Raw genomic sequence first — 27,367 nt, 5'->3', positions numbered from 1 at the left:
AGAAACTAGCATTTACTTCCAGTTTTTGGCAAAACCGTGCCCATAGCAACTGCAGTATTCACTTAACAACCACAGATTTGCTTATCGACATCCATAAGAAAGGTAATAAAATCAGGTTGGTTCACATTTTACAACCATCATGAGTTACCATCATGATGGGCAGGCAACATTATGGCCATAACGTAAGGACTACCTTTATAAATTTTATACCAGTCTAAATTATACTTTGGAATAACTTCTCCATTCTGGAATAACTTTCCCATTGGACAGTTTTAGCTGATTTTCCAGGGAATTGGAGAATGGAAAAGAGCACAGTGAAGATCACCAACATGATCAACACTGTACAGCTATGATTATTTCAAAAAGGACCCTATTTGTAAAGCATCTGTACCAAACTACAATTTCTAAACAGTTTAAACCCATTCTTTTTGTGAGAAAAAAATACTAAAGAAAAAAACCCTGCAGTATCAATACACTTAGTCCCTTAATGTATTTTGAATATTAATATTAATATTAATTAAACAACAAACTACATTTGATCTTCACTATAGACACTGCAAAGAAGACATAAGCATTTCTTCATTTATTTAGTGGGATACACTGTGAAGAGAGTGCTACATGCTGGTTGGATGTACAGTTTCTACTTAACTTGCTCTAATAAAAATGAATCTTGTTATGGTTATATTGATCCATAGTTCTCTAATGTTAAAGAGAGAAAAAATAAAACAAACAAACAAAACTCATACAGGTTTTTTCAGACTGAAAGAAGTTGATATTATGTTTAACTGAAGACTGCATTTTTCAGTGTAAGCTATGAAGAAAAAACACCTCTCCATTAAAATTATGCCCAATATTACACTTTAGAGCCATTGCTTATATTTTGATAGACAAAGAAAGATGTTGCTTGTAGATTGGCTCTTAAGAGTTATATACACACAGAAGAAAAATAGTGGCTGCAATCCTCAAATAATTTATACCAGATCCATTTTCATCAATATAGTTATAGTAGACTATGCTAAAATGGACAGAAATGGCCGTATGATCACCACTGTCCATTTCAGAACTTAAATATTCACCCCAAGATGACAAGGCATTTCTTTCCCTCTGGGGCTCACATTGACAACATATCACATTGTGAAGCCTTTTCTAGATTGTACACCCTCAATACACAGGAGTTGGAACTAGGATTACTAATTTGAATATATAATGCAAAAAAACCAACCCCCCCCCCCGCAGCCTCTAAACATTAAAGTAGGAGTGATGAATTCCTCAGCTTAGGAAGCCATGCTTAATTATTTTTCTCCTAGTGGCCAAGGGATGTAGTGGGTAGGCCAAGATTGAAATGATGTCACAGAAGAGTTGGAGCAAGATTTGGACCTTCCTTTTGTTTTTGAACCCACTTTTATTGGTGGCCCATGGCTGAGAGTTTATGTAGCAGGATTGTGGTGGTAAGTACATTGCAATTGTTTGGTAGTTTTGCCCTAAAAGCTCCAGAAATTGTACAAAAGGAACATGGAGCATAGGAATATGTGATTCATGGATTATCCACCTCTGCATTAAAAATTAACAGCAAATAATGACCAAAGTAAAAAGGGAAAATCACTTGTTTTGATCAATATGATCCCGATATTCTTCCATCAGTCTTTTACATTTTGCATGGAAAGTTTTTCAGCATCATCAATTGAGCTACTACTTCTAAAACTTTTAAAATCAAGGTTCCCAGAAATACAGCTGACAATTAGCACACCTAAGTAAAGGTGAATGCTCATATCCAATTCTCAACCAATTCTTTATCTTCAATTAAGGTATTATTCCCATTTGTAACAGTAAGATTTTAACAGAACCAAGTACAGAGATCTTAAACTGATATGCTCAAGAACATTGAACCGCTACAGAGGAGCAGCATGGATACCACACGGTTCCAGTCATTACAGGAAAGTGTACATTTTCCTGCAAAGAGATAACAGATTCTGAAAGAAAGACATCTCTTTAAGAGTTTATGGAATATGCTTTTGCATTGGATTTTATAGTATAAATTAAATGCAATTTCCTTTCTCTTCTGCAACTCCTATGTAATATTTGAAACTATCCTGAATTGGATTTTATTTAGACTGAGGATGCAATTTTCAACACCAAGTATTTCAGGGCTATTTTCTGAAGTAGGCTGCAATCAAAGGAATGGCTTTTTCTTTTTACTTTTTTGGGTGTGGGTGATGTAAAGGAATATCTGCTCAGATGTTATCAGCTGAATAGACTTAATTCAATGTCTTTCTGAAAAGAAGTTGCATTAGTATAGACAGCCTTTCTCATCCTCAGCAAATTTAAGATGTGTGGACTTCAGCTTCCAGAGTTGAATTCTGGGAATTAAGGTCCACACATTTTAAAGTGGCTGAGGTTAAAAAAAACACTGGTATATATGGCCTATATATGGCCATATATAGATATGCCTCACTTAAAAAAAGAGAATAATTATGATTCAATTTCAATACCTTTGAGGTCAGGCATTAAATGATATTTGAGTACCCAAATAAATTCTGCCCATTTCAAAACAGCAGCAAAACTCTTCAGATGTATAGGAAGTTTTGGATCTGTGAGGGAAGCAATAATCAAAGATACTGATAAAATACACACAGATCCTGTTGCCATTTCCATTCATTTCTGATCCTGTTGATTTTAAGTGCAAATCTTAAAAAAAAATAAGTTTCAAGAGGGGGAAAAAAGGGAAAACACAACTGAACACAATTTACAATCCTATGTTTTTCTTTTGTGTTGTTTATGGAAATTTGGGCAAGGTTTCAAGGTTTGACTTTGTCAGTCTTGCAAAGAATATAGACAGCAGGAAAAGAACCATTATGCAAGAGGAAGCAACTAAGAAAATCCTTCAAACAATCAAAAAAAAGAGAAGAAAGATATTTAACATCCTATTAAATAAATAACTTAGGGAGAAATACAAAGGCATGGCATTAGCATACAAAGAGATGGGGAAAAATACTATTTATTTCGTTAGAACAATTTTAATATGTTTATATTTCTTAATCCTATTCATCTCTTCCATATGAGACCATTCCAAAATCTTTTCTTTTTTCTGCATATGACCCATGTGCTTTACAGTAAATGCTTAACTGTTCATTGGATCATTAGGCTTGAATGAAGTTCTTTGATTTGAGTTAGTATTCCATAAATAACTTTCCCCAACTTTCCCCATACATTGTCTCATATCCTTTCAGTTCTATCAGCAAGATAACAAATAATCATCATAATTTCCTTGCACTGGAAAAAGCTCTGTTCTCATTTGATCCAGCTTGTGTCTTGATTATAAGATATGACACGCAACTAATTAGAGGTACTCATAATTCAACAGAGTAGAGAACCTTCCCCTTTTCTGTCAAGCAGACATCTGCTCTGTTTTTGCCTTTGCCTTTTGACAGGAGTACAAAGTCTTTGTGACAAAATCTTTGGTACAGCTGCTATCAGTAGAAGAGGTCCTTCATCTGTGTGTCAACTACCATGGGAAGAAAATGAGCAGTGGTGTTTTTCCTCCTGGTCCTCTGTCCTTTCCTTGTCCCGCCTTTTCCATTCAAAGCCACAAACATTTGCTTTCCATTATTTTTCCAGGAGAATGAGGCATATGTATTGTATCCATTTTCTTCTATCCTCTCCTTTAGTTTGCAATCGTTGTTAAACTCTTTCTGTATGAAAAGAGAAAAAAAAAACCACAGCAGACAAAAACACAGACAATATCAGAAGGTGAGGAGTGAAGACCACTAAGTACAATCAATCAATGCTAAGCATATTGATTTGTTCTTAGAGTGTAAGCCGGCCTGAGTCTTCGGAGAAGGGCGGGATATAAATGGGATTTAAAAAAAAAAGAAGTGGATAACTTTGGGGTATTTATAGAACAGAACAGAACAGAACAGAACAGAACAGAACAGAACAGAACAGAACAGAACAGAATAGAATAGAACCTTAGATGTCTTCTAATCCAGCCCCTGCTCAAGCAAGAGAACCAGTTTAGAACTGATTTTTATACATAGGGAGGCTATCCTTTCTGTAGGATTGTGTCCCTCCATGCACCATTAAGGCTCGAACCACAGTGTAGATGCAAAAAGCACAGAGAGCTAGAGATGGTCATCAAAGTATCCAAGAAAACATTTATTTTATGGCCTCAACTTGCTTCAGACCAAAAGGTCCATTTTAAAGGTCAAATATCCTGTTTGTCAGAGTGGCTATTGCCCATAAATGGTAAGTTTCTTTTGCCTCTGAAAAGGGATCTTCAGACCCAACTTTCAAAGCTCACAATAAACATTTCTTGGACATTTCCTCTTCTCCCTTGTTTGTATCATTCTTGCTCGATAAACAGATATGACAAATAAGCAGCGCACATGTTAGAATATGATAATTTGCCTAGCCACTTAATTTCAAACATTAGTGTACAGCCTCATTGTGCTGCAGAAACAGCAGCAGCAACAGTATCATCTATCTGTCAAAGAAGATCAAAGTAAAATGGATGCAAACTCATAGCGCATCTGCCTGGAATGTAGAGGCAGCGTTTCATAGATCTAGCTCTTCTAAGTAATGTGTTCAGTATATAGCTTGAATGTTTTGCTTGATTTAGAGCAAGATCAGGCAACCTTAAATAACTGTTGATCACAATGAACATCTCTCTAGATAGGTGGATTAAGACCTGCAGTTGATGAAAATGCAAAATGGATAGCATTCAGAGAGGGAGGGAGAGGGAGAGGGAGAGGGAGAGGGGGAGGGAGAGGGAGAGGGGAGGGAGGGAGGGAGGGAGGGAGAGAGAGAGAGAGAGAGAGAGAGAGAGAGAGAGAGAGAGAGAGAGAGAGAGAGAGAGAGAGAGAGATTGCAAGGTTAATCCCAAACTCTGCTCTTTGAATAACAAATATGGATATGCTTTTATTTTTGTAATGAGAAACACCACTAATCTCTTTCTCTCTCTTCATGTATTTTATGCTTGCTTTTTAGCATGCACAATAAACATACTAAGCCCTTAAGCCACTTTTAAAAGTAGGCAAGTTAAAACTCTTCAAAAAACAATGAAAAAAGCACAGGTGTGATTGCTCTTCTCTAATCATTTCTCAGTCTGAACCTCACTTTTATCATAGGGTTTGATATCCATTTAGACCCTACATTTATTAAAGTTATACTTTATACTTTTTCAAATAATTGGAAGTTAGGAACAAAAGTGGCTGTTGATTATGGAAGGAATGTTTTGACATATTCTATTAAAAGATGGAAGAACTGAGAAGGAAAAAAGAAGGGTTCTAACGTCATTCAGATAAGTCTGTATTAGCAATTTTCCAAATAAGAGAAATAGTATATAGATTTAGTGAAGTGATTGACTTGTGAGATGACCTAGTGAAGGACATATCAAATACAATGTTTCTCTAAAACAGGGGTGTCAAACTGCCGGCCTGTGGGCCAGACGCGTCACGAGGAAACCGTGCCTATCCCATTGCTGGCAATGAGGATAAAGTTCTGATACATCGTGTGAAGTCACGTGACTTCGCACGTTTGATGTGTCTGCTCTAAAGCATTAAGCATTTTAGATTATGTTTAACAGTATTATCTGGTTTCCTACATTCCAGAATCCATAATCTGATTCACAACTATCTCTTACAGTTATGCATTAATATATGGGGGATGCATATCTGGTCAGTTTCAACTAAAATTCCATCCCTTGCAATTCTAATTAAAATTTCCCCTTTATTTCTTATTACTTTTTTTAAAAACAAACAAACAAACAAAAGCGCTTCCTTTTGATTCATTTGGCATCATGTTTAGTTTAAAGTTTGGCTCTGAAATATATTTCAGAACTTTTGGTAATTGATTCAATTATCTAAGAAAAAAGTTGTACCATGAACTACTGTATGCATGGATTTAGAACAGATTTAATTTCATTTTTCTGAAGTAGTTTTGTTGTTTTTACTTATTATTGCTTTCATCTCTAGAAATGGCACTGCTCTATCTTCCTTGTCAAGAGAAAAGATGACAAATATCAGAAACACAACTTTGACTGTATTTATCGTGAACACTAGTGCATATACTCCTTTTTTTTTTTGAAAAAGCTGTGTTGAAAAATAATTAAAGAAAAAATTATTGATGCTATTTTGGGTATCTATCAGCTTGCAAAAGCCAGAGTCCTCTATTATATCACTCTGTAACCACCCTAGACAGTCTTAGTAGGAATCTTAACTTTTGCAGAAATCTTTCTGACATAATTATTGATTTTATAAGAATATTATGTAAGCCAAAGCCCTAAGTAGGAAAGTAGTTTACAAACTAAAGCTGTATTTCAGTTCTAGACAATCATAGCAGATGAGATCAGGGTGGATCTAAGCAATCATGATGACCTCTGGAAAAAAACAAATATTTTTAGCAGCATTTCCTTGTTTGGTTGTGGAAAAAGAATAATTAAATCCCTGGTAAGTTTACATGGATACTAGGGGAATGCAGTACCATTTCAAGTATGATATTTTTGACTTCTATATTAAGGGGCTTTGATGGTTATGGGACACAGCCTTCCTTCTAGAATTTTGGTCTAGTCAAGTAATCAGATTAATCTATTACATTTATTGTTTCACTTATAAAAGTATTGTCACATTGCTTATCACTCCCAGAAAGACTTGCTCAAGAGGTTTAACTAGGGAACTTACTTTCAAAGAAAAAGCAAACCCATAAAACACTCTCTTTGTGTAGAAATTCTGTAACCGAGTTGCTGAATAAATGAATCACTATTTTTGTGATGGCACATAGGGAGTCTTTTTAAATGGCTCAAAACCATATAGTTACAATACTAAAAGTTATTTTAAATAAATATGAAACATTATTCATCTTTGAACGTAAATTAAAATTAAAGGAAGTAAATTATCTATTTTTTATTTAGAATATATGTGACATAACTACCCCATCCAAATGAAAGTGTTTTTCTTAGAATGTTTAATTTCTACAAATATATTCAGATTTATCTGTACAGATCCATCTCCTCCATACAAATTAAAATGGCCAAAATCCTATGGACAGTCAAATCTTAAGAAACTTGGTAATCTCACTTATAATATTTTATATGATGGAGTTTTTTTGGGGGGTGAGGTTAAGAAAAGTCAAGATGGTAAGCCTCATCCCCTTTTAATATATATCTCATGCATGCAAAACAATTTCACCATGAAATTTTTCCTGCCATTTTTATTTTTTTGCTCATTTCCCATAATATCTATATATTTTGATATCATATGAGAATTCAGAAATCTTGCAAGACTTCGTGCAATATCACTAGCATTTCTATATTATTGAATGATCTTGAGAGATTTCATTTTTTTAAAAAAAAGTTTGGAGTTCCTTAGACTCACCAGGTAGATGTTGTTGACTACTGCAGCAACAAATCAATTAAATTAATCATGTGATACTTCCCATCTTTGGGACATTTTCAATTTTTATATCATAGATGAAATAAAATGCAAAAATAAAAGTCATTAGTCTAATCTGCTTTATAAATATATTGCTTCTGCCATAAATTTAGCAAGTAGCTTTAGAAACTTATCTCTTAGCCTTAAATCTGCTGTACCGAGTTTGGCAGATGAGCATAATAATGCAAATTAATTTATAAAGGCTACTAAGGACCATTAATATAATGAGTTATATAAATGCTAGACATAATTTATTGGACCATGTCATTGTGAAAGTTGTACATGTGCAACATCAGTTAAGACATTATTCATATTTGTAAAGTTGCACAAAAATCAGTGACTCTGGTTTTTATTAGAAGATCTAAACTAAACATGAAGAAATATTTTATACATTGCATATTAGTCTTTTTCCCCACTCTGGCATTCTCTGGATTTATTGGATTTCAAAGCCTATAAAAATCAGATGATTTGACAAATTTCCCAGAAGAAAAATGTCTGATAAAATTGGAATGAAATGAATTCTGGGGTACTGTGGGTTCCAATGAAATATATTAGGTAAAGGTAAAGGTAAATATATTAGGTAAAGGTAAAGGTTCCCCTGCACATGCGTGCTAGTCGTTTCCAACTCTAGGGGCCGGTGCTCATCTCCGTTTCAAAGCCGAAGAGCCAGCTTTTGTCCAAGGATGTCTCTGTGGTCATGTGGCTGGCATGACTAGACGCGAAAGGCGCACGGAATGCTGTTACCTTCCCACCGTAGTGGTCCCTATTTTTCTACTTGCATTTTTACGTGCTTTTGAACTGCTAGGTTGGCAGAAGCTGGGACGAGTAACAGGCGCTCACTCTGTTACGCGGCACTCGGGATTCAACCCGCCAAACTGCCGACCTTCTGATCAACAAGCTCAGCATCCTAACCCACTGAGCCACCATGTCCCCCATATTCTACTATAGAAGGGGATATTGATTGTATGATTGATGCAACATTTGGATTTGTAGACAGTTCATATAGCTTACAAATGTCTGTTATCCTGGGAAATGTTTAAAAAGGTAAACAAACAAATCAGATTCCCAGATCTATTATTTTATCCCGATAAAATAATAGATCTGGGAATCTGATTTGTTTGTTTACCTTTTTAAACATTTCCCAGGATAACAGACATTTGTAAGCTATATGAACTGTCTACAAATCCAAATGTTGCATCAATCATATAATCAATATCATTATCAATGTCAGGGTAAGCTTGGTAAAAGGATAAAAAATTAGATAGATATAAGCTAAATATGTACTTGAATTTTCTTTTATGGGTTTTAACATTATTTTTATTATTAACCTAGACAACCTGTCATTCTTGTGTCATCTTTTCAGAGATATTTCCTTATCACATTCCTCAATGTCTTCAACAATGACAATGTGCTGCTTTCCCTGGAAAAGTTGTGATACACTCAGAGATGTGGGTCTATGATAACTTGCCATGGACAATTCACCATGGACAATTCACCACTGCCAACTTGCTGTGGGACAACTCACACAGGACAAGAGTTACACTAATATATCAAAGAAATAGTCCAATAGAATCATTGAAGAAAGGATGCCAAAGAAGAGAAAAAATAAAATGTGAATGACAAAAATTAAAATATTTTTAAAATTATTTTAAATAATTAAACTGAATTGTTGAATTGTCCCACAGGGAGTTGTTCTGTGGTGAGTTGGCCATGGCAAATTGGCCGTGGAAAGTTGGCTATGGTGAGTTGTCCCATTCTTCAGAGATGTACCAGTCTTGAAAGTAGCCCATGTTGAACAGCATAGCACAAACATTAGCAGAGAAAATGTTTTATGACATTTTGTATTATGTTATAAACTGTTTTTGATAATTTTTATTCATAAAATGTTTTATAAAATTTGTCAAATTTCCATTTCATGACTCCTGGATTTTGGATACATTCTGTAAGTCAATCCACTTAAGGAACCTTGGTTCAAAAATCATTGCCCTGTTTCAACCAGTTAAAGGTTACAGGTTTTAGTAGTATACAGATAGATAACAACATAGCTGCATATCCACATTATTTATAACTTTGAAACATGCCTGTCAGGGCAGAATTTATTTTTACGGATAGAGTAATGTTAAAATACTGCTATTTGAGGCTATTTACTCCAAGAAAAAATGAAAAACATTTATTGGAGCTATAAACATTAGCTTAATGCTATCCCAGGTAAAAGCAACCTATAAAAAATGTTCCATGTTTCTGAGCTATAGAGGGTTATTCCCAGTCCATGAGGGAAAGGGGTAACAACAGCTTGAAATAATGGAGTATAAGTAATTGAAGAGCATTTTCTTTGGATGTGGAAGGTCTACGTTTCACTCGTGAGCTTCTTACAATCAGTCTGAAGAGCATTGCCTGACAATGGAACTATAGTAACATCATCAGTGGGGTTTGCTCCCTGTTTATATATAACAACTTGCCTTGCAAGTCCTGTAGGTACAGAATTTGAACTCAAGTGAAATATACTTACAGATCCATAGACTTTGCCATTCTTATTCATGGCAAGATAGTAATTGCTGTTAATGGATTTAACAGCCACCACTCCAATTTCCACAGATGTTATTTCCAATATGCCTATAACACAAGAACAGATAGAAAGTCAGACAAGCACAGATCAAGATCTAAGACTTTGGAGCTAACAAAGAAAAGATTGAGGGAAACCAAGATAAACTTTTTTTTGTATAATAGGATCAAGAACTACTCAAATTCTTTTAACTTCCAAAACAACCAGGCAATGAGCCCCAGAAACTTTTATGGCATGGATTTGCATGAACATTGTTTTAATTATCATCTTTCCTTTCCTCTCTTTGCCTTTCAAACTCCTTAACTAGTGAAACAGCTCAACTCTTCTTAGCACAGATTTTCAATGAAATTTATCAAAAGAGACATCTAAACCACAATATTGAATTAAATTTATAGCATATGTCAATAGAATAGCAGATTCATTATGATAAGCAGAAACAGTGGCAAGCACTTTATTCCTTATAGGATATTTAGATAAAATTAAATATCTTGGCTGTACTTTATGTTTTTTGCAATTATATTTTAGAATATGGCTGAGCTAAATCTGATGGTTCACATTGTTCACATAAAATTCGATTTCGTTTTCAGTAAAATATGTTTTACCTTTTTTCTTTGAGAAAAGTAATCCATAGAGTTTCCTCTCTGTGGAGTGTGGATGTCTTTGCCTCTTTCTCTATCCCCCGCCACATCTCCCCAAACTGGGTAAGCAATATTATGTTTATTTAATGATAATATTAACAACTTAACTTCAAATCTTGGCCAGGTGATATATTTCAAATTGCTTATATTCCATCCCATTTCTTCTAGCATGATAACATACTGCATATTTTAATTTGTCATGTAGTTTATGTAATTTTTGTTTTGTTGTATTAAACAGTCATTGCCTGCAATAAACGTTAAATTGAAAAGGCAGATTGATTCTGCTTCCCTGTCTATGGAATGCCTCATTATAAGCAGATATCCTGGAAAATTATTGTCCCAGGAGTACATAAAATATATTTGTAGGTTGAGGTTTATACTCAGTATTTCACTGGCACCTGCCAGTCATATTTCAAAAAGTAGGTGGACAGAGGTCAAAGAAATGGATTTTTAATTAATTTTAATTGAACATAAATCACATTAATTTTATTTAGTTAAATGGATTACTCTCTATTCGTACTGAAAACTGCAATTCAGTGCTAACGTTTGGAGAGATTCTTGAGGCCCCATCCAAAGTTACTGGGAGCCAAATATAGCTTTGAAACATCAGATTAACTGTCCAATCTAAACACCTATTTACAGATATATCATTTATTTGGCTCATTATGGCTGTGTCAAGCACCGGAGAAATCAGGAGATTCAAGCAGTTCAAATGAGTATAAGGATTTATTGCAAGCTTCAGGTTTCTCCAGAATCTGAACTACTAACAGTCAAGTGATATTAATGGGATTTAAGAAGAAATTCAAGGTAGACTGGACTTAGAGTCTTAGATCCCTTGTGGGCATGCAGGGAATCATGACTGATGATGTATTTGACCCCCTCCCATGGGCTCACCCTCTTCTACAGGCTGTTTGAATTGTTCTGTGTAATAGTTTAATATTCCAAACCAGGGCTTTAGCATTAATTAGGGTTAATCTACACTGGTGATACAAGTAAAAAAAAAAGGGATTTTGAGGACAGCTGTGTTACAGATTCAGATTGCTCTACCTTGGATTTTGTTTTCTTAAATTTTTTAGTTCTGGTGTAAGAAGAGAAAGAAAATGGAGAAGAAAGAGATATTAGAAATTAGAAAGACAAGCAGTTGGAGGAAAAATGCCAAAAATGACCATTGCCATTCAAACTCTTCTCTCTCCATCTGTGCACTTTTAATGCATGATGGGAAATGTAGTGATGAAAGAGAATATACAATATGTAATGAGAACATGTGCCTTTCACTTAGTAGCATTTGAGTAAAGTCATAATAAAACAGTTATAAATGATGATTTTTAGAAAAATCCGGAGGTTCAGGGTTGTCTGCATCTAACTGTATAAATCTGGAAATTTGTTGGGGCTATTATTATGTTACAGTATTAATTTTATACAATTTACTCATAGTAATTAGCATAGAAATTAATTCTAATATCACTTACTTCTCCAGTTGCATCCATTCAGGGCCCAGTAATATATTACCCTAATATTGTAATACAATAAGATGAAAGGAAGTAAACAAAAATCAGAACTGATTTTTGTTTTTAGTAATATTTTGTGTAGTTTTCATAATGACAACAGATATGGGACGCAGTTCTCTTCTCCAATAATAAACCATCCATTTTGTCAGACATAAGCCATTAATGCAATCCACATGAATGGGGCCAGGCAAAACAATTTTCTTTTCCTTTCTGCCACAAGATTTGTGAATTCTTTACCATGCCTAGCATCTGATTAGCCTACCACATTTAATAGGTTACAATATAAGTAATAAAACACTCATAAATAATGTTTTATTTGCTTCAAAACTTTATGGGTCTTCTAATGTGACATTATCATTCCCAGTTAACATTGTGTTCCTTGTTCTCTATACTGTTAGAACCAGCTCTGAGTCTGGGGCAATTTGTTTTTCCTTTTTAAAAATAGGCTCATTAATGATATGGTACAAACTTTTCCTATACCATCTTCCAATTTGATAACGGCAACAGATGTATCAGGCTCCAGGTTTTTCTATTCCCATAGCTGCCTTTCAGATGGAAAGAACTGAAAGCTGTTTATGCACAGGTTATCTTCTCCTGTTCTATAGTAACTGATACTCAGTGACAGATTGCTAGCTCATTGTGTAGGTCCCATAATCCACGTAAAGATCCATTGTTCATGACTTTTTCTTCTTTAAGTCTATTTAAGCTAATGATCATTTCCACATCTGGTGACAGTGAACTCCAGGAAGTAATCATGTGAAATATTTTCTTTTGTCCAATAATTGTTGACCATTAAATTCTTGGAGAAAGGGCAAGATACGGAAGTGAGAACAAAATAAATAGAATCTGCTCTGAGTTTTCTAGTTGGAATCAATCAAAACTATTTTTCCCCCAGAAATCAACTATAAAGCTATTGCTTTCTTCTCCTGGAAATGCCACATTTATAGTGATACTTCAAGGTTCATGGATTGTAGAGTCCATCATATGTTAAATTTCTTACAGACAGTCTGGTGCCGTTTGATTTCTGACACATAAGGATTGTAGTAACTGTCATTCCAGCTTTAAAACAAAGAGGAAAAATGGTCCTGTCCACCTTAATCTATCTTTGTTTAGCAAGAGGTATAAAATGGCCAGTTTGATGATTTGCATTGAAAACCTGTGTTGTAATCCAAGCAATACAGTTTTCTTTTCATCAAAAGAGTATTTATGTCTCACTGCAGCTTGAACTGGCTCATTTTCCTTTTTGTGATCAATACTCTGCTGCTTGTCAGACAGCAATAGGGAATGTAGACAATTATTTCATAAGCATATGTTTGTTTGCTGTGGCCTCTGTAGTAATGCCAGACTGAATTAATTCCTTGTTGCATTAACATTTTCATGGAATTTTATTAGTTTATGTGCCAATTGTCTAATTTTTTTTATCTTATTTTGCTTATAAGGATTGCAACATTTTACAATAAACTGCATTTCTGTTAACTAATAAGCATAATTTTGCAGCACTAGACATCTGTTCAACTTTTGAGCTGGATAACATGTTCAGATATGAAGCTGGCAAGTAGAGCAGTTCAAGTGGATCCAGCAACTTATTTTGCTTTGACCCAATATTTAACCAATGTAGAGCTTCCTAATACAGTGTAATTACAGAATAAAATAATGGCTAGTTGGACCATTTAATCAAATGAATCAATTATATTCATATTTAGGTAGTTCTGATCAGAATTTATGACCTTTGTGCCACATAGTGAAAGAATGAAATCTGGATTTTCCTCTCTTATGTTTGTCTAAATTAAGCTAGATTTAATAATAGGGAGAATTTTGATTGCACTTGGATGAATTCTGGATTTTGTGATGTAAAAGATGAATTGGAATTGATTTTCATATCCTCAGGTGGTCTCAACTCCAATTCTGGGGATCTGGTCTCCATTTATTAATTTGTAATCCTGCAAACCTTTTGTCCTGCAAGGGCAGTGGCAAAAACCCCCCCCAAAAACCCCAAAACCAAACTATAGAAAAACTGGTGGTAGGTTGTAGTTGTAGTTCAGAGTTGCAAATTATACAAATCCCATTGCTAGACTAAATCTGATTTCTAGATGTACTGGTAAGAAAGGAATAAATCAGGAAAGTTTATTGACACCATGTTTTCTGAGATAATCTACTGTCAATTTTTAACAGACACAAAGCTGGGTGTCACATTAAACATGCATGTTAGTGCATAAACACAGACACACACACACACACAGACACACACACACGGATGTATATATATATATGTATATATCCCACATAATGGCATGCTTTTATTTTGTAAACAAGCACAGTGGGTAGATTGGTGAAAATCTGATGTATTCCTTCCTATCTTGAAAATATTTATCGAAACCAAGAAAAATGCAGGGAATATTTAAAATATGTTCCCTCTCTTCATATGTAATAGCATAATCTAATATTCTACTATCATAATCTATCATCCCGTTTAGTGTAATTTTCCTTATGAATATTTCCAGATGTACAATGGAACAAACAGAGAAATTTGAAAGAATCCTCAACTTGCTTAATTCAAATGATGTGATGTCTGAAATATTTTATGCTGCTTCTAGAAGGCTCTCAACCAGAATGGCATGTGGGAAGACCATGAGTTTAGTTATTTCTGATTTCAAATCTCTTCTCAGTTTTGAGAAGAGTTTTTTGTGTATAAAATAGGTTTTCTCTTTGTAACCTGTTTTTGGGATTTATTATAGTTGTGATAAACAAACAAAATGTTCTGACGAATAAGCTAAAAAGTGAAATAGGAGCATATATTTCCATAGTGTGTCAATTTTACAAATGTGGACCAAATATAAACTTTACTGCTTACTCATGAATTTGCTGTTTGTCTTCTTGTTTGACTAAGTATGTAAATCAGCAAAAAGGAAACACTTCGTATACGTTTCATAATGAACAAGCATGGTTTCATTAAGATGGTGTTTTCCCTTTATTTTGTGAAGGGACATTTATTATTATTTATTAAATTTGTATACCGCCCTTCTCCCGAAGGACTCAGGGCGGTTTATTATTATTATTTATTTCTATGGGTAAAGACTTATAAGAGTGAATCAATTACAAAAAAACCCCAACCCTTTGCTCCTTCAAAGTATTTGTTTCTGAAAAATGTGTTACCAGATGACTTCACTGTTAACAGCAAACCCAAAAGTGCTTTTTCAAGGCAACTGGACTTTGTTTTTTTCCTTGAAGACATTTCACTTTCAATCCAAGAAGCTTCTGATGAAATGGTGGAGGTTGGAAGGATTTATATTTCTTGCAGTTATCTGATCGTTCCCATTGTTTCTGAAAAAGCACTTTTGGAACAACCATGACCTGTATGATTGAGAATCTCCATAGATGGTTAACAACAAAGAAAAGAAAGGGAGGAAAACAGCTTTGGTGTTTCTCAGTAGTACATGCACAATTCACCACTTCTGGAGGAAGGTTGTTCCACTGGTTAGCTGTTCTAACTGTCAGGAAATTTCTCCTTAGTTCTAGGTTGCTTCTCTCCTTGACTAGTTTCCATCTGTTGCTTCTTGTCCTGCTTTCAGGTGCTTTGGAGAATAGCTTGGCTCCCTCTTCTTTGTGGCAGCCCCTGACATATTGGAACACTGCTATCGTGTCACCCCTCACCCTTCTCTTCGTTAAACTACACATACCCAATTCCAGCAACCGTTCCCTATATGTTTTAGCCTCCAGTCCCCCAATCATCTTTGTTGCTCTTCTCTGTACTCTTTCTAGCTTGTACTGTCTTGAAATACACATTTGCAGTCCTCATATTGTTTTCAGGCAAATATACTATTTTTCATCCTTTTTTAACATCAGAAAATGGCAACAATTATGGCTAATTCTACTTGCCTACATCCACTATAAAAGCAGGTTTCTCAATAATGGAACCATTTCCAACTCTATGTTAGTTAGAAACATTTTAAATATCAATATGAGATATCTCCTATAGACATTGCAAATGCTTGCTTTATAGATCTATCACTCAGGACAATACTTTCCAGAACAACCAAATATGCTAGCTAAAATCAACTGTCCCTTTGGAATTAAAACAAATTCTTTTTATCCAAAATGACAAGAAAACTGAAGAATGGTTGCCTTATGTTCTCTGTGATTTTTTACATTGTTTCCACACTTCTTTATATTCTTATTAAACAAGGTGAGAGAAACAAAAGACACTTACAGAAAATCACAGGCTATGGTAGAAGTCTAGTTAATTCTTATTAAGACAAATGACTAGTTAGATAATACTAGTTCTAAGGTTCAGCCACTTAGTACTCTTGATTGTAACACTATTCATCATCCTCCAGTCTCTAAATTTATGCTTAAAAGAAAAAAAAAATTAAACACTTGGAATGGACACAAGATTATTGAGTTTTGTGCGTTTCACTAAATGTGCCTGGAATCTCACTGACTGACAGATACAAATGCCCAAATATCATATTAAATGCATATGAATAAACCTGGGGAATGGGAAGGAATACTTTGCTTTGAATATTCACAGGTTGTTGACTTCTGATGAAGATCTGCAAGAGAGCTAGCTGTAGGCTTCAGATTTCCAAAAGTGCCCATGGAAAACCATAACCAGAATACTCTGTATGCACATTCTCAGCCTCTGTGATCCAACAAATGTTCAACTTCATACAATATTGGCTGTCTCTACATGGTGTGCACAATCCGTATAATATTCCTAACTGGCCATTAATTTAAGTCTAATCTTTAAGCATCAAATAATCTACCTTTGAAGTGGAATATATATATATTTCAACATGTCTAAAGTCTACATAGTGTAGCATATTGTGCTTTTGTGCATTGAAATTGGAAACTTCTGCTTGCTTATGGAACCCAGCCATAACACATATGGATTTCCAAACAATTTCTCCCAAACTGATGCTCAGGGGAATGGGCCCTGTATCAGTAGTTTTCGTTTCTTGAAATCTCTTGATCATCTTCCTTGGCTTCCCCTACTTGGAATGTGTGAATCAGTGTAAATCTGATTCTTTTTACTTTTTGGCTTGAAGGATAAATTTTGCTTTAGAAGGAATATGTCCAGATTTTGACATATGTTTTCTGGTTTGTTTAGGGACAAAGATTTTAAAAAAATCTTTGAAAATAAATGAGATGGTCAGACCCTTGATGTTTTTTGTAACAAAAAGACCATATAGTATTTTCTAAGCACATAAGCTAACTTGAGCTGAGTTATATGCCAAAAACTTTCGTTGTAGAGTTCACATCTCACAATTTTATACAAAAGTTGTATTAAGATGAAGACAAATTTGCAGGTTCAGAAGGGATATAATTTATGTGAGTTGCACCTGAGCTCCCTTGGCTGGGCTGCTGTGTTGGAGGAACAAGCTTTGGTAGACCAATCTGTGTTACCCTACAGTCATGTGCACTTGGATTAAAAAAGGAGTGAAAGCAGCATGGAGTTGGGGAGAAACTTTGTTATAAACAGGAACTCCATGAACGCCTGAATCTGCTTTAAGAAAACAGAATATGGTCTCAACTGAAGCCTAGTTATCAGGAGTTTGTGTGTGTGTGTGTGTGTGTGTGTGTGTTAAAAGTTTCCAGCAACAGGAAAAGCCCACAAGCTCTGCAGAGCTTTATACTTTTTTAACTTCAAACACAGATGACAGAATGGCAATTCTCAATTCTGGAACTGATTCTAGAGTAGTGCAAAGCACACATCTGGAAATGGCGTTATTCTCACCTGTTTGCCCATTTGAGTTTGCAAGGATGCTTCTCATTCTTCTGAAGATTTAGGTTGAAGCCTGGAGGTGATACTCTTTGGAAAATATTGTATTTTTTCAGCTATCTCATTTATTGACTAAGGCTGAAAATTCAGATCTCTTTTAATTGTCAATGGCTTTGCTGTAGTATCTTTAAAATAAACTTAAATTTTCAGAATGAGGCAAGAGAAATAGGAGACATAATCAAACATAACTGGAGAATATATTCTTTTTTGTAGTAAAAACCCCCTCGAGAAGGATGTATTAAGGTTTAAAATGAAATGAGCAATGTATGAATTCTTCACAGTTGCTCTCATGGGTGGGTTCTTTGAATATATGAGTGAATATTTTCTAAGGGATTAGTTCATCCCAACTGGAGTGACAGTTACAGGAAGAGATCTGAATGTTGTCTTTAGTTGGAACATTGTGACAGGTTGAAAAGGACTTTATTTTTGAACCAATTTTCCATTCTGTGTGGATTTTTTTTTTACTTTGCCTTGCTTTGTTTTCCTTCACTCAGCAGCAAAAATATTACTGTGTTGTAACCAACGAAGTCTGCTTTTGTTAAAAATAGTATATGCCAGTGACATCACCTGAAGAATTATATTCATCGCATGAATATAAGGACACATCTGTATTGCAAACACAAATCACTTTGAAGCCCGTTACAAACTGATTGATGTTTCCTTATAAAACATCTGGAAATTACAGTTTGCTTATGATACTGTGAATTGTCTGTTAAAGTCCTCTAACTCCCACAGAACTAGTTTCTCTGGTTTACTCACCCTTTTTAGGTGTTTTTGCTACCAGTCTAGTCAAGAATATGAGAAAGTGCCACCTAGTGTACAACATTGTATATGCTCAAACCAGTAATGTCTTAATGTGCTTTTATTTCAATTCTTCTGAGTCAAGTGGCCACATCAATTGTACTAAAAATCAAGATACAGCAATGCTGGCCTAATTCTGTCTAACTTCTACTATCTTTGGTTTAGTATTTGTAAAATAATGTAGCACTGCCCTTGGAAAGAGGGAAGAGAGCAATGAACCATTAAGGAAAGAGAAAATAGTAATTCAAGTCCTGAGGAAGTAGAACACATGGGGGAAAAAACCCTCAAAATAATCCTATCTTCATTTTGCTTGGTATAAAATATGGCATATTGAAACTTGGAAAATTTTCAAGATTTTACCCTACAACAATAGGGTACCCTACAACAATAAAGCACATTCCTGGAATTCTATTTCTTGATGTTACCTAACTCAAAGGGCTGATAGTAGTAAAACACAGACCAGAAGAGAAAAATGTCTAAAATTTTAGTCAGCTACTTCCAGTCAGAATCAATAAGTGTTAGGTAAAGGTAAAGGTTCCCCCACACATGTGTACTAGTCGTTTCCGACTCTAGGGGCCGGTGCTCATCTCCATTTCAAAGACAAAGAGCCAGTGCTTGTCCGAGGACGTCTCCGTAGTCATGTGGCCAGCATGACTAGACGCCAAAGGCACACAGAACACTGTTACCTTCCCACCGTAGTGGTCCCTATTTTTCTACTTGCATTTTTACGTGCTTTCGAACTGCTAGGTTGGCAGAAGCTGGGACAAGTAACAGGCGCTCACTCTGCTACACGGCACTCGGGATTTGACCCGCCAAACTGCCGACCTTCTGATTGACAAGCTCAGCATCCTAACCCACTGAGCCACCGCGTCCCTATCAATAAGTGTTAGACATACTAATAATCTGATTGGGACTACTTGTGTTTCAGCTGCAACAGCTACTGGTGTTTCAGTTATCCCTTATCCCTTGGCTAAGCACAATTCAGCAGATTTGACATAGGTTTATGTATGTAGTAAAGACACCTCCCATCTCTATTCATCCATGGCTACTCCTAATCTTTCTAACTCTGACTTGTTTTTCTCCCTTCTCATCTTAATCCTGAAAGAATTGTAAACATAAGCAAGCTTAGCCAACCATTTATATTTTGTTCATTATACTGCACATAAATTCCTGAAATGCTCCTTATAAGTCATTCATTTGGTGGTTAATGTAGCTAAATAGTAATTCAGTTAAAAGTCTGACCAGAAACTTTCTTTTCCTCCCTTCTTTCAAAGCAACTGGGTGACAAGCACCACTGATAAAGCAGCTGTTGTATTAAGTCAAAAGACAGGCAAAGATTTGAGAAGATACAGGTTTCCCTGTGGCAGAGCTACTTCAGGGAGGCCTTGTTATCAGCTGTCTTAGATCACTACATAAAGTAGTTCGTCAAAACTCCTGTTATCTCTCCAGATGGTCACCTACTAGTTAAATATTTTAAGAACTCTGAAACATTGAGAATGGAGGCCATTTAGTTGGTTAAACTTGCATTAACAATGCTTTGACTGTTTCTCACTAAAATATTGGATGCTGCAAAAATCATTCTACACCTCTGGATGATCATTAAGACTTCTGCAGGATGGGACCACCTCTGTCATTTGTGGATTGCTGTAGCTAGAAAAATACCAGAATGTATACTCTCTCCCCAATTTTAATGCCTTACAAAGGCTAACAAAAGTACTTAAAAAACTCTGCTACCAAAACAATTATCAAAATTGCTATCAGTCACCAAAATGATGAATATCAGATTCTGGAAATCTTTAATCAGTTCTGGCTACTGTTATCATATGCTGCTTGTCTAACTAAGCATGTGAAGACACGGTAGGAAAGTTTGAAATTTTCTATGATAATAACTTTGATAATAACGTATAGAAATGATTGGAGTGAAATATTCCATATAGCCATGCAAATATATTTTGCATTATTGGTTACTGTATAATTGCAAACAATGCTGGGAAATGTTCTAAATCTAAATAGGGATGTGCAAAAATGAAGAATATCCTACATAAATTTAATAGATAAATAAGAAGCTTTCTCTAACTCCACAGCATGAGAGAAGGTACAATGACAAAACTGTACCTTCATAAAAATATCATTTGATTTTCAGCTCTGTTGTGTTATCTGTACCTTGGTACCCTGATGGCAACTTTGAATGGTTCATTTTTGACTTCCCTATGTAATACATTCAAAGCAACTCAACGCTAGCTCTCCTGTGTACCTATGTAAACAGTTGCCCATAATTCAAGCCTCATTTTATGCACTTTTTTTTACAAGATCCTCCACCAGCCAAAAGATTACAACTCACTGAAGGCTAAGAGGATGACTAGCATTTACTGCAATGAAGTATTTTTAATTAAGGCATATATGTTGTTTATTTAGGCAAAATGCTATTCCATACTTAATAAATCATGTATAGTGTAACTATAACTTTTATATGCACTGTGAAACTAAAAATAATTGTATAATAAAATTTGCTCTATTGCCATATTCACTTTATTGCTGTGGTCCAAGACCAAACCTGCAATATCTTCCAGGTATGCCTGCATTGCATAGATCAGGCACATCATGCCTTTTACAGTGTTTTTATCTTTGGATACACAATATGCTCCTCTTTGTCTGGATTATGCTCCCTATCTCTCTTAACATTCTCTCCATTGTAATAACAATAAGCACCATTTCCCTAAACATTCTTTCAACACTTCATTTAAAAAAAGATCAGAAAGTAAAGTCTTAGCTTTTCTGAATACTCTGGAAGGCAGGGATGGGAAGCCCAATAGTTTTAAAGTTCTTCAGCTCTCAAAGCACACAAATCAATCCCGAAATTGTCTCACTCCACTGACAGTGAGCCAGGTAATGGCCTGCCATTCTTTTCTGTAGAATTGGATGCAAGCATTTATGAATATATTTTCAAATTTAGCCAACAGTTCAAAGTCCTGTTGTGGATGACAATAGCTCCTTAAAACAATCACTTGACTACGAGCCAGCAATGTGCAGCAGCAGCAGCAGCCAAAAAAGCTAATACAAACCTTGGTTGCATAAACAGAGGCATAACCCTAGTATTCCACATCTAGAATTTTGGTCACCATACTACAAAAAAGATGTTGAGACCTTGGAAAAAGTTCAGAGAAGAGCAACTAAGATGATCAAAGGCCTGGAGACTAAAACATATGAAGAATGGCTGCAGGACTTGGGTTTGGCTAGTGACTGTCTAAAGCAGACATTTCAAACACAAGGTCCGGGGGCCAGATCCGGCCTGCGAAGTAGTTTCATGTGGCCCCCGAAGCCATCCTGGAAACAGTGAGGGAACAGTCCCTATTGCCTTGGCCCTGGCCCAGAGACCCTCCTTCCGCCAGATCTGTCCCACTCCTGCCCAGGCCCCCATAGACATTGATGCCAATGATATAGAGCTGGCCATGCCCACCCAGTAGGCCATACGCACTCTAGCCACGCCCACCCAGTAGGCCACGCCCATCCTGGCCATACCCACCCGGCTCCCTGAGGGCAATCGTAATGCTGATGCGGCCCTCAATGAAATTGAGTTTGACACCCCTGGTCTAAAAAAAAGGAGAAATAGACATGATAGCAGTATTCCAGTATTTGAGAGGCTGCCACAAAGAAGAGGCAACTTATTTTCCAAAGAACCAGATGGCAGGACAAGAAACAATGGTTGGAAACTGTTCAAAGAGAGAAGCAACCTGGAATTAAGGAGAAACTTCCAAACACTGAGGACAATTAACCAGTGGAAGAACTTGCCTTCAGAAATCATGGAGGCTCCATCACTGGAGGTTTTAAGAAGAGACTGGACTGAGATGGTATAGGTTCTCCTGCTTGAGTAGGGGGCTGGACTAGAAGACCTCCAAAGTCCTTTCCAGATTCTATTCTATTCTATTCTATTCTATTCTATTCTATTCTATTCTATTCTATTCTATTCTATTCTATTCTATTCTATTCTATTCTATTCTATTCTATTCTATTCTATTCTAAATGTAAAAAAAACTTTGCCATAAAACAATAAAAGGCAATTAATACATAAATATCACAGAAACAAATACACCAGATAAAGCTCATTATTTCAGCAAATAGCAGGAACTTAAAATGAAATTGAGAAGAAAGATAGAGAAAAATTGGGATGCACACCAAGGATCCCAAAGGCCCTCTCCCTTTTAGCCATCTAGCTCCCTTTGCTTGATGGAGATATCTGAACCTGGCAGTCTAAAGATGACTAATGAGTTCAGGCAGACATAACACAGAAGAGGTATTCTCATGTTTTGATTATGCCTGTTATTTCTGTTCCCTCTGTTAAATGTACACTTTTCCCATATAGTCACAGATTTTTGGCACAGATCCCAAGAATTTAACACTGCCTAATTATTGCCTATTAAAGTCTGATACTTTTCTGACCTCTAGGCTGAAATGAAATTGCATCTACAATAATGAACAACCACAAAACAATTATTATTGTTAATGTAAATTTAACATGGGGATGTTTGAGCTAGTCAGCCATTTTCTTTTATTTCTTTTATTGCTTTAGATTAGGCCATGGCAAATTCATTTTGTAGATTTCAATCAGCTCTTCAAGGTAGACCAGCAAAGAAAACTAAAATCATGTAGGCCAATAGTACTTTTATTGTAAAGTTATAGTAACAGACTCTTGCAAGTCTGAATGCTTTACTCCTTTGTCTTCATGAGAACTATGGGTTGTTTTTTCCCCCTCAGGTTACATTTCTGCCTTGGATTCAGGTTTATTTTACCTAAGCACTGTCTTAGCAGTGGCTCTTCCTCTTGTCTTCCTTTTCCAATTTCTAGTATGATGTGATGCATTGGATAATCCTAAAGCATCATTACCACATGATGTGATGTTGCACAATCACATCAATTAAAATTCTGCTTCAAACCAAGAGAAAATGAATGGATCAGCCCAGCTCAGATTCCTTACATCTCACAAAATTACGTTTGTTCATTGTAACTGACCTTCAAAAAAGAAAAGGCCCACGGAAATGGATTTTCCCCCCTATAATCTAGCTCAAAATATAAATGATCTCAGCACTGAACAGTATGGAGGTCACCTTTCTTTGACATCCATCAGGCTCTTTCCATAACTATTGCCTTTCTAAACATTTTTTAAATTAAAATATCAGATGTATCATGCTAGGAAGCACAGTGCCAATCTCTCACATTACTGTTATTTCCAAGAATGCTTCTGTGCTCAGTGGGCATCCATGAGGGCCAAAAAAATAGTCTTGATTTTTATCTACTTCTGCATAAAAATAAAAGGCAAAGTTAATCTTTGTCTGGATGATTATAGACCTACTGGAGACTGTCACAAGGAAGTAAGCATGAAAGCAAATTCTATGATGGCGCCCACAAAAATTATTTCTAAATTCCTATTGTATTCACCAATTCCAAAAGTTTGCCTACCCCAAGATAGTTTAAATGCCAACATTTGCCTGCCTCTGCACACCCTAAAACATATTTCAGGAATGATTTATTTTTTAACGCAGTAGTCATGGAGATCTTTAAGAATGATATTTTCTTTTAAAAGTTGGCAGTTGCCAATCGTAGTAACTGCCAACACAGTCAGTCTTTATAAAACATCTGCCTAATGGCAGGATCCCTTCATGTGTTTGTCCTTTGAGGTATAAGGTCATTGAAATTGATGGTAGTAGTAGCTGCAAATCTATAGGAGGGCAGCCAGGGTCATATCCAGGTATTTCTTGAAAGAAACTAAAATGACTATAATTCAGAATTCCACAGATCATGGCAAACCATCTGAGTTTGCAAGCCCTGTTTATGCAAAGAAGGAAAAGTTCTGGAATTGAGAAGATACAAGTACAACGCATTTTTCCAAATTCATTTACTTTTGGCAGGAAAATGACTATGAGGTCTCCATAAACCAAGCAGGACCAACAACTAATTCTTAGGTTTCTTTTTTTCCCCCACTGCCCAACATGTGGCTTATGTTACCAGTCATACAAGCTCCAGGAACCTTTCATCTGAAGCCATGCAAAGGTGAAAGCTTGTCAGACTCATTCTTTAATTAAGCCTGACTTAAAATTTACCTAAGTAAGACCAACGTAGATAGAAAGTCAGGTTCTGTTAGGCGTGCCACCTTTCACTTTTCCACACATCTGGGAAATATTCAGTTCAAGATCATAACCTTGAGGTTTTGTTCTCTCTAGGCATTAACTGCCTAGAGAGAACAAAACACTAAGATATCGCCAACAACTTGCCTTTGACTGTGAAAATTGGAAGCATATTCCGGATGTAAACACCGGTGTGCCATTAATATTGCTGGTAATCATTAAAGGCTGTGATTTTTATTATAGGAGAATAAAGCAGAGTTGACATTCTTAGTTCATGTCTGGTTAAAGCAAGGTTTATTCTAAGGTCTATGCATGCATACAAAAGGGTGGGGACTGAAATATTACATTTTCAAATGGCAGGAGAATGCAACTGCTGGCATTTGGAAAACAAGGTCATTAAAAATGCAATCCTGAATATGAGAAAAGTGAAATGATATAACAAAATGAGTGTTTACAGGAGAAAAAAACCCAGAATGGATACAATGAAGTACAATGAAATGGAAAGCATTTTACTAGATCCTCATATTTAAAATTATATTATGGGATTAACAGGTTGCTCCAGTCACAATGGACTCTGAGCTGTGTACAATCCCCTCTTCACAGCAAAAACCACACAAATCAGATCAAAGCAGAACACATAAAATGGTGCAATGGTGCAACAGAACTCCAGCACATGTTGGTCCCTTGTGTTCAGCTCCAAAAATATGTCCTTATTTTATTTATTTTTATTTTTATTCCATTTATATCCCGCCCTTCTCCGAAGACTCAGGGCGGCTTACAAGCTTAGCAGTAGCCTTCATTCTATGTATATGCCTGCTTATTAGGGCTTCCACACACACCCCAAGCGGCATTATCTCTCGATGCTGTAAAAGCTTTCTGGATGACAAATACCATCTCATCTAGTGAATAATAAATGGCAGAGAGAAGCAGAACAAAGGCTGGACATGTCATAGAATACAGACCAATGCCTGTTTGAAGATCTGACGTTAGGTAGCCCAGCTGAAGAGTAAATCAGATCATAACATCTCACTTATATATGAAACAACAGCAATTCATTTTAGAGGGATCACCAAAACAGCCTCATGTTGGCAGGTCAAACATTTATTTATTGAAAGATGACTATCAATCAGCAACTTTCTAACTGAAAAAGTTCACAAGTTGGGTGGAAATACTGAAAAGTCTCTGCTAGAAACCCTTGCAGTTTCCTTAGCAAATTTTAAAAGAATGGGTTGCCTTTGTCTTCTTTTAAAAGTTAAAAGAGAATGACTGGTCCACAGTCACCCTGTTGGCTTCATGCCTCACGCAGGACTTTAATTTGTGATCTAGGTGTCTAGTCTAGAACCTTTAATCATCACAATCCTAAACACATGACCATTCATTTAAAGATGGTTCAAAGTTCTGATGGCCTTGGAAAAAATAATTTATGATCTGTCCTCATACTTAAGACCAGACATGTCAAACTCATGATGTCACATGACATCACGTGACGTATCGGGACTGTTTTGCCATTGCCGGCAATGGGGTGGGCGTGGCTTCCGTGTGATGCATCCGGCCCACGGGCTGGCAGGTTGACACCCCTGCTTGACCACTGCATCATTCCCATGGTCACATGATGGCAATTTGCAACCAGCTTGTATTTATGACCAGTTGCAGCATTCTGTGGTGATTGCAATTTGGTGACTTTCCCAGCCAGTTTCCAACCAAAAAAAAACATTAATTGGGGAAGCTGTATTTGATTAACAATCATGTGATTCACTTAGAAACACATAATGATGCACTTTAAGATTGCCCCAACTTGTGACAGAAATTGCAGGCCTAATTCTGGTTATAAGTCGAAGTATACAACATGTATACCAATCTGGATCTCATTTTATTTATTTATTTATTTATTTAATTTATATACCGCCCTTCTCTCAAGAGACTCAGGGCGGTTAACAGGGCAATATGTAAAAGACAGATTTCTTTGCTTCAGAAAGTTCTGCTCTTTTTTCTCAGTGAAAAATATTTTATGAAAAGAGGTTATCCTGTAGGTATATGAATACTCAGTCAAAAGGCTAACTCTGCACTGGAGGAAGGTTTTGCCTACTGGGCAAGGACCCTCCTGTTTTCAGGTCAGCTAGAAGATACAATTTATAGTTCTCACAAATATTCATGGTACCTAACACTCTTCTGAGATATTGTGAGAAATTAAAAAAATGTTTCATAGTCCTGATGAGCTGGGCTAATTGATTAGCTGTCGCTCCCCAAAATGCCACATGCTAGCCAGTGGTGGGATTCAAATATGTGAACAAATGGTTCTCTGTGTCGATGCTGCTTCCAGAAGTCCTTTCTGGGCTTGGGCAACAAAAAAAATTAGCTACAAGTTCTACCGAACTGGTATGAACTGGCTGAATCCCACCACTGCTATAGCACCATGCTGCTATGCCATTTAAAAACTACTAAGCTTGTGGTAGTTTGTATTGGGTTGGAAATGAACAGGAAATCAATGCCTCAGTTAGAATAAGAGTCAAACATTCCCAAGAATATGGTACAGAG

At 36.0% G+C, this 27,367-nt stretch overlaps 1 protein-coding gene across 1 annotated transcript in view; it reads right to left on the bottom strand.

The window, feature by feature from the left end:
- Positions 1-2,674: 2,674 nt before the first annotated feature.
- The window catches only part of FGF10 (fibroblast growth factor 10), a gene marked incomplete at its 5' end in the record, with an annotated part of 91,715 nt that continues 67,022 nt past the window's right edge, over positions 2,675-27,367 (bottom strand). The window contains 2 exons of the mRNA XM_083353166.1: positions 2,675-3,689; positions 9,934-10,037. Of these exons, the coding sequence (XP_083209292.1) occupies positions 3,471-3,689; positions 9,934-10,037 (323 nt within the window). The 3' untranslated portion in view covers positions 2,675-3,470. The remainder of the gene's footprint in view (positions 3,690-9,933; positions 10,038-27,367) is intronic.

The sequence above is a fragment of the Vipera ursinii genome (assembly GCF_947247035.1).
Source record: "Vipera ursinii genome assembly, chromosome: 2".
NCBI lineage: Eukaryota > Metazoa > Chordata > Lepidosauria > Squamata > Viperidae > Vipera > Vipera ursinii.
Note: the sequence above shows the minus strand (reverse complement) of the source record. Positions and strands in the feature narration are given on the sequence as shown.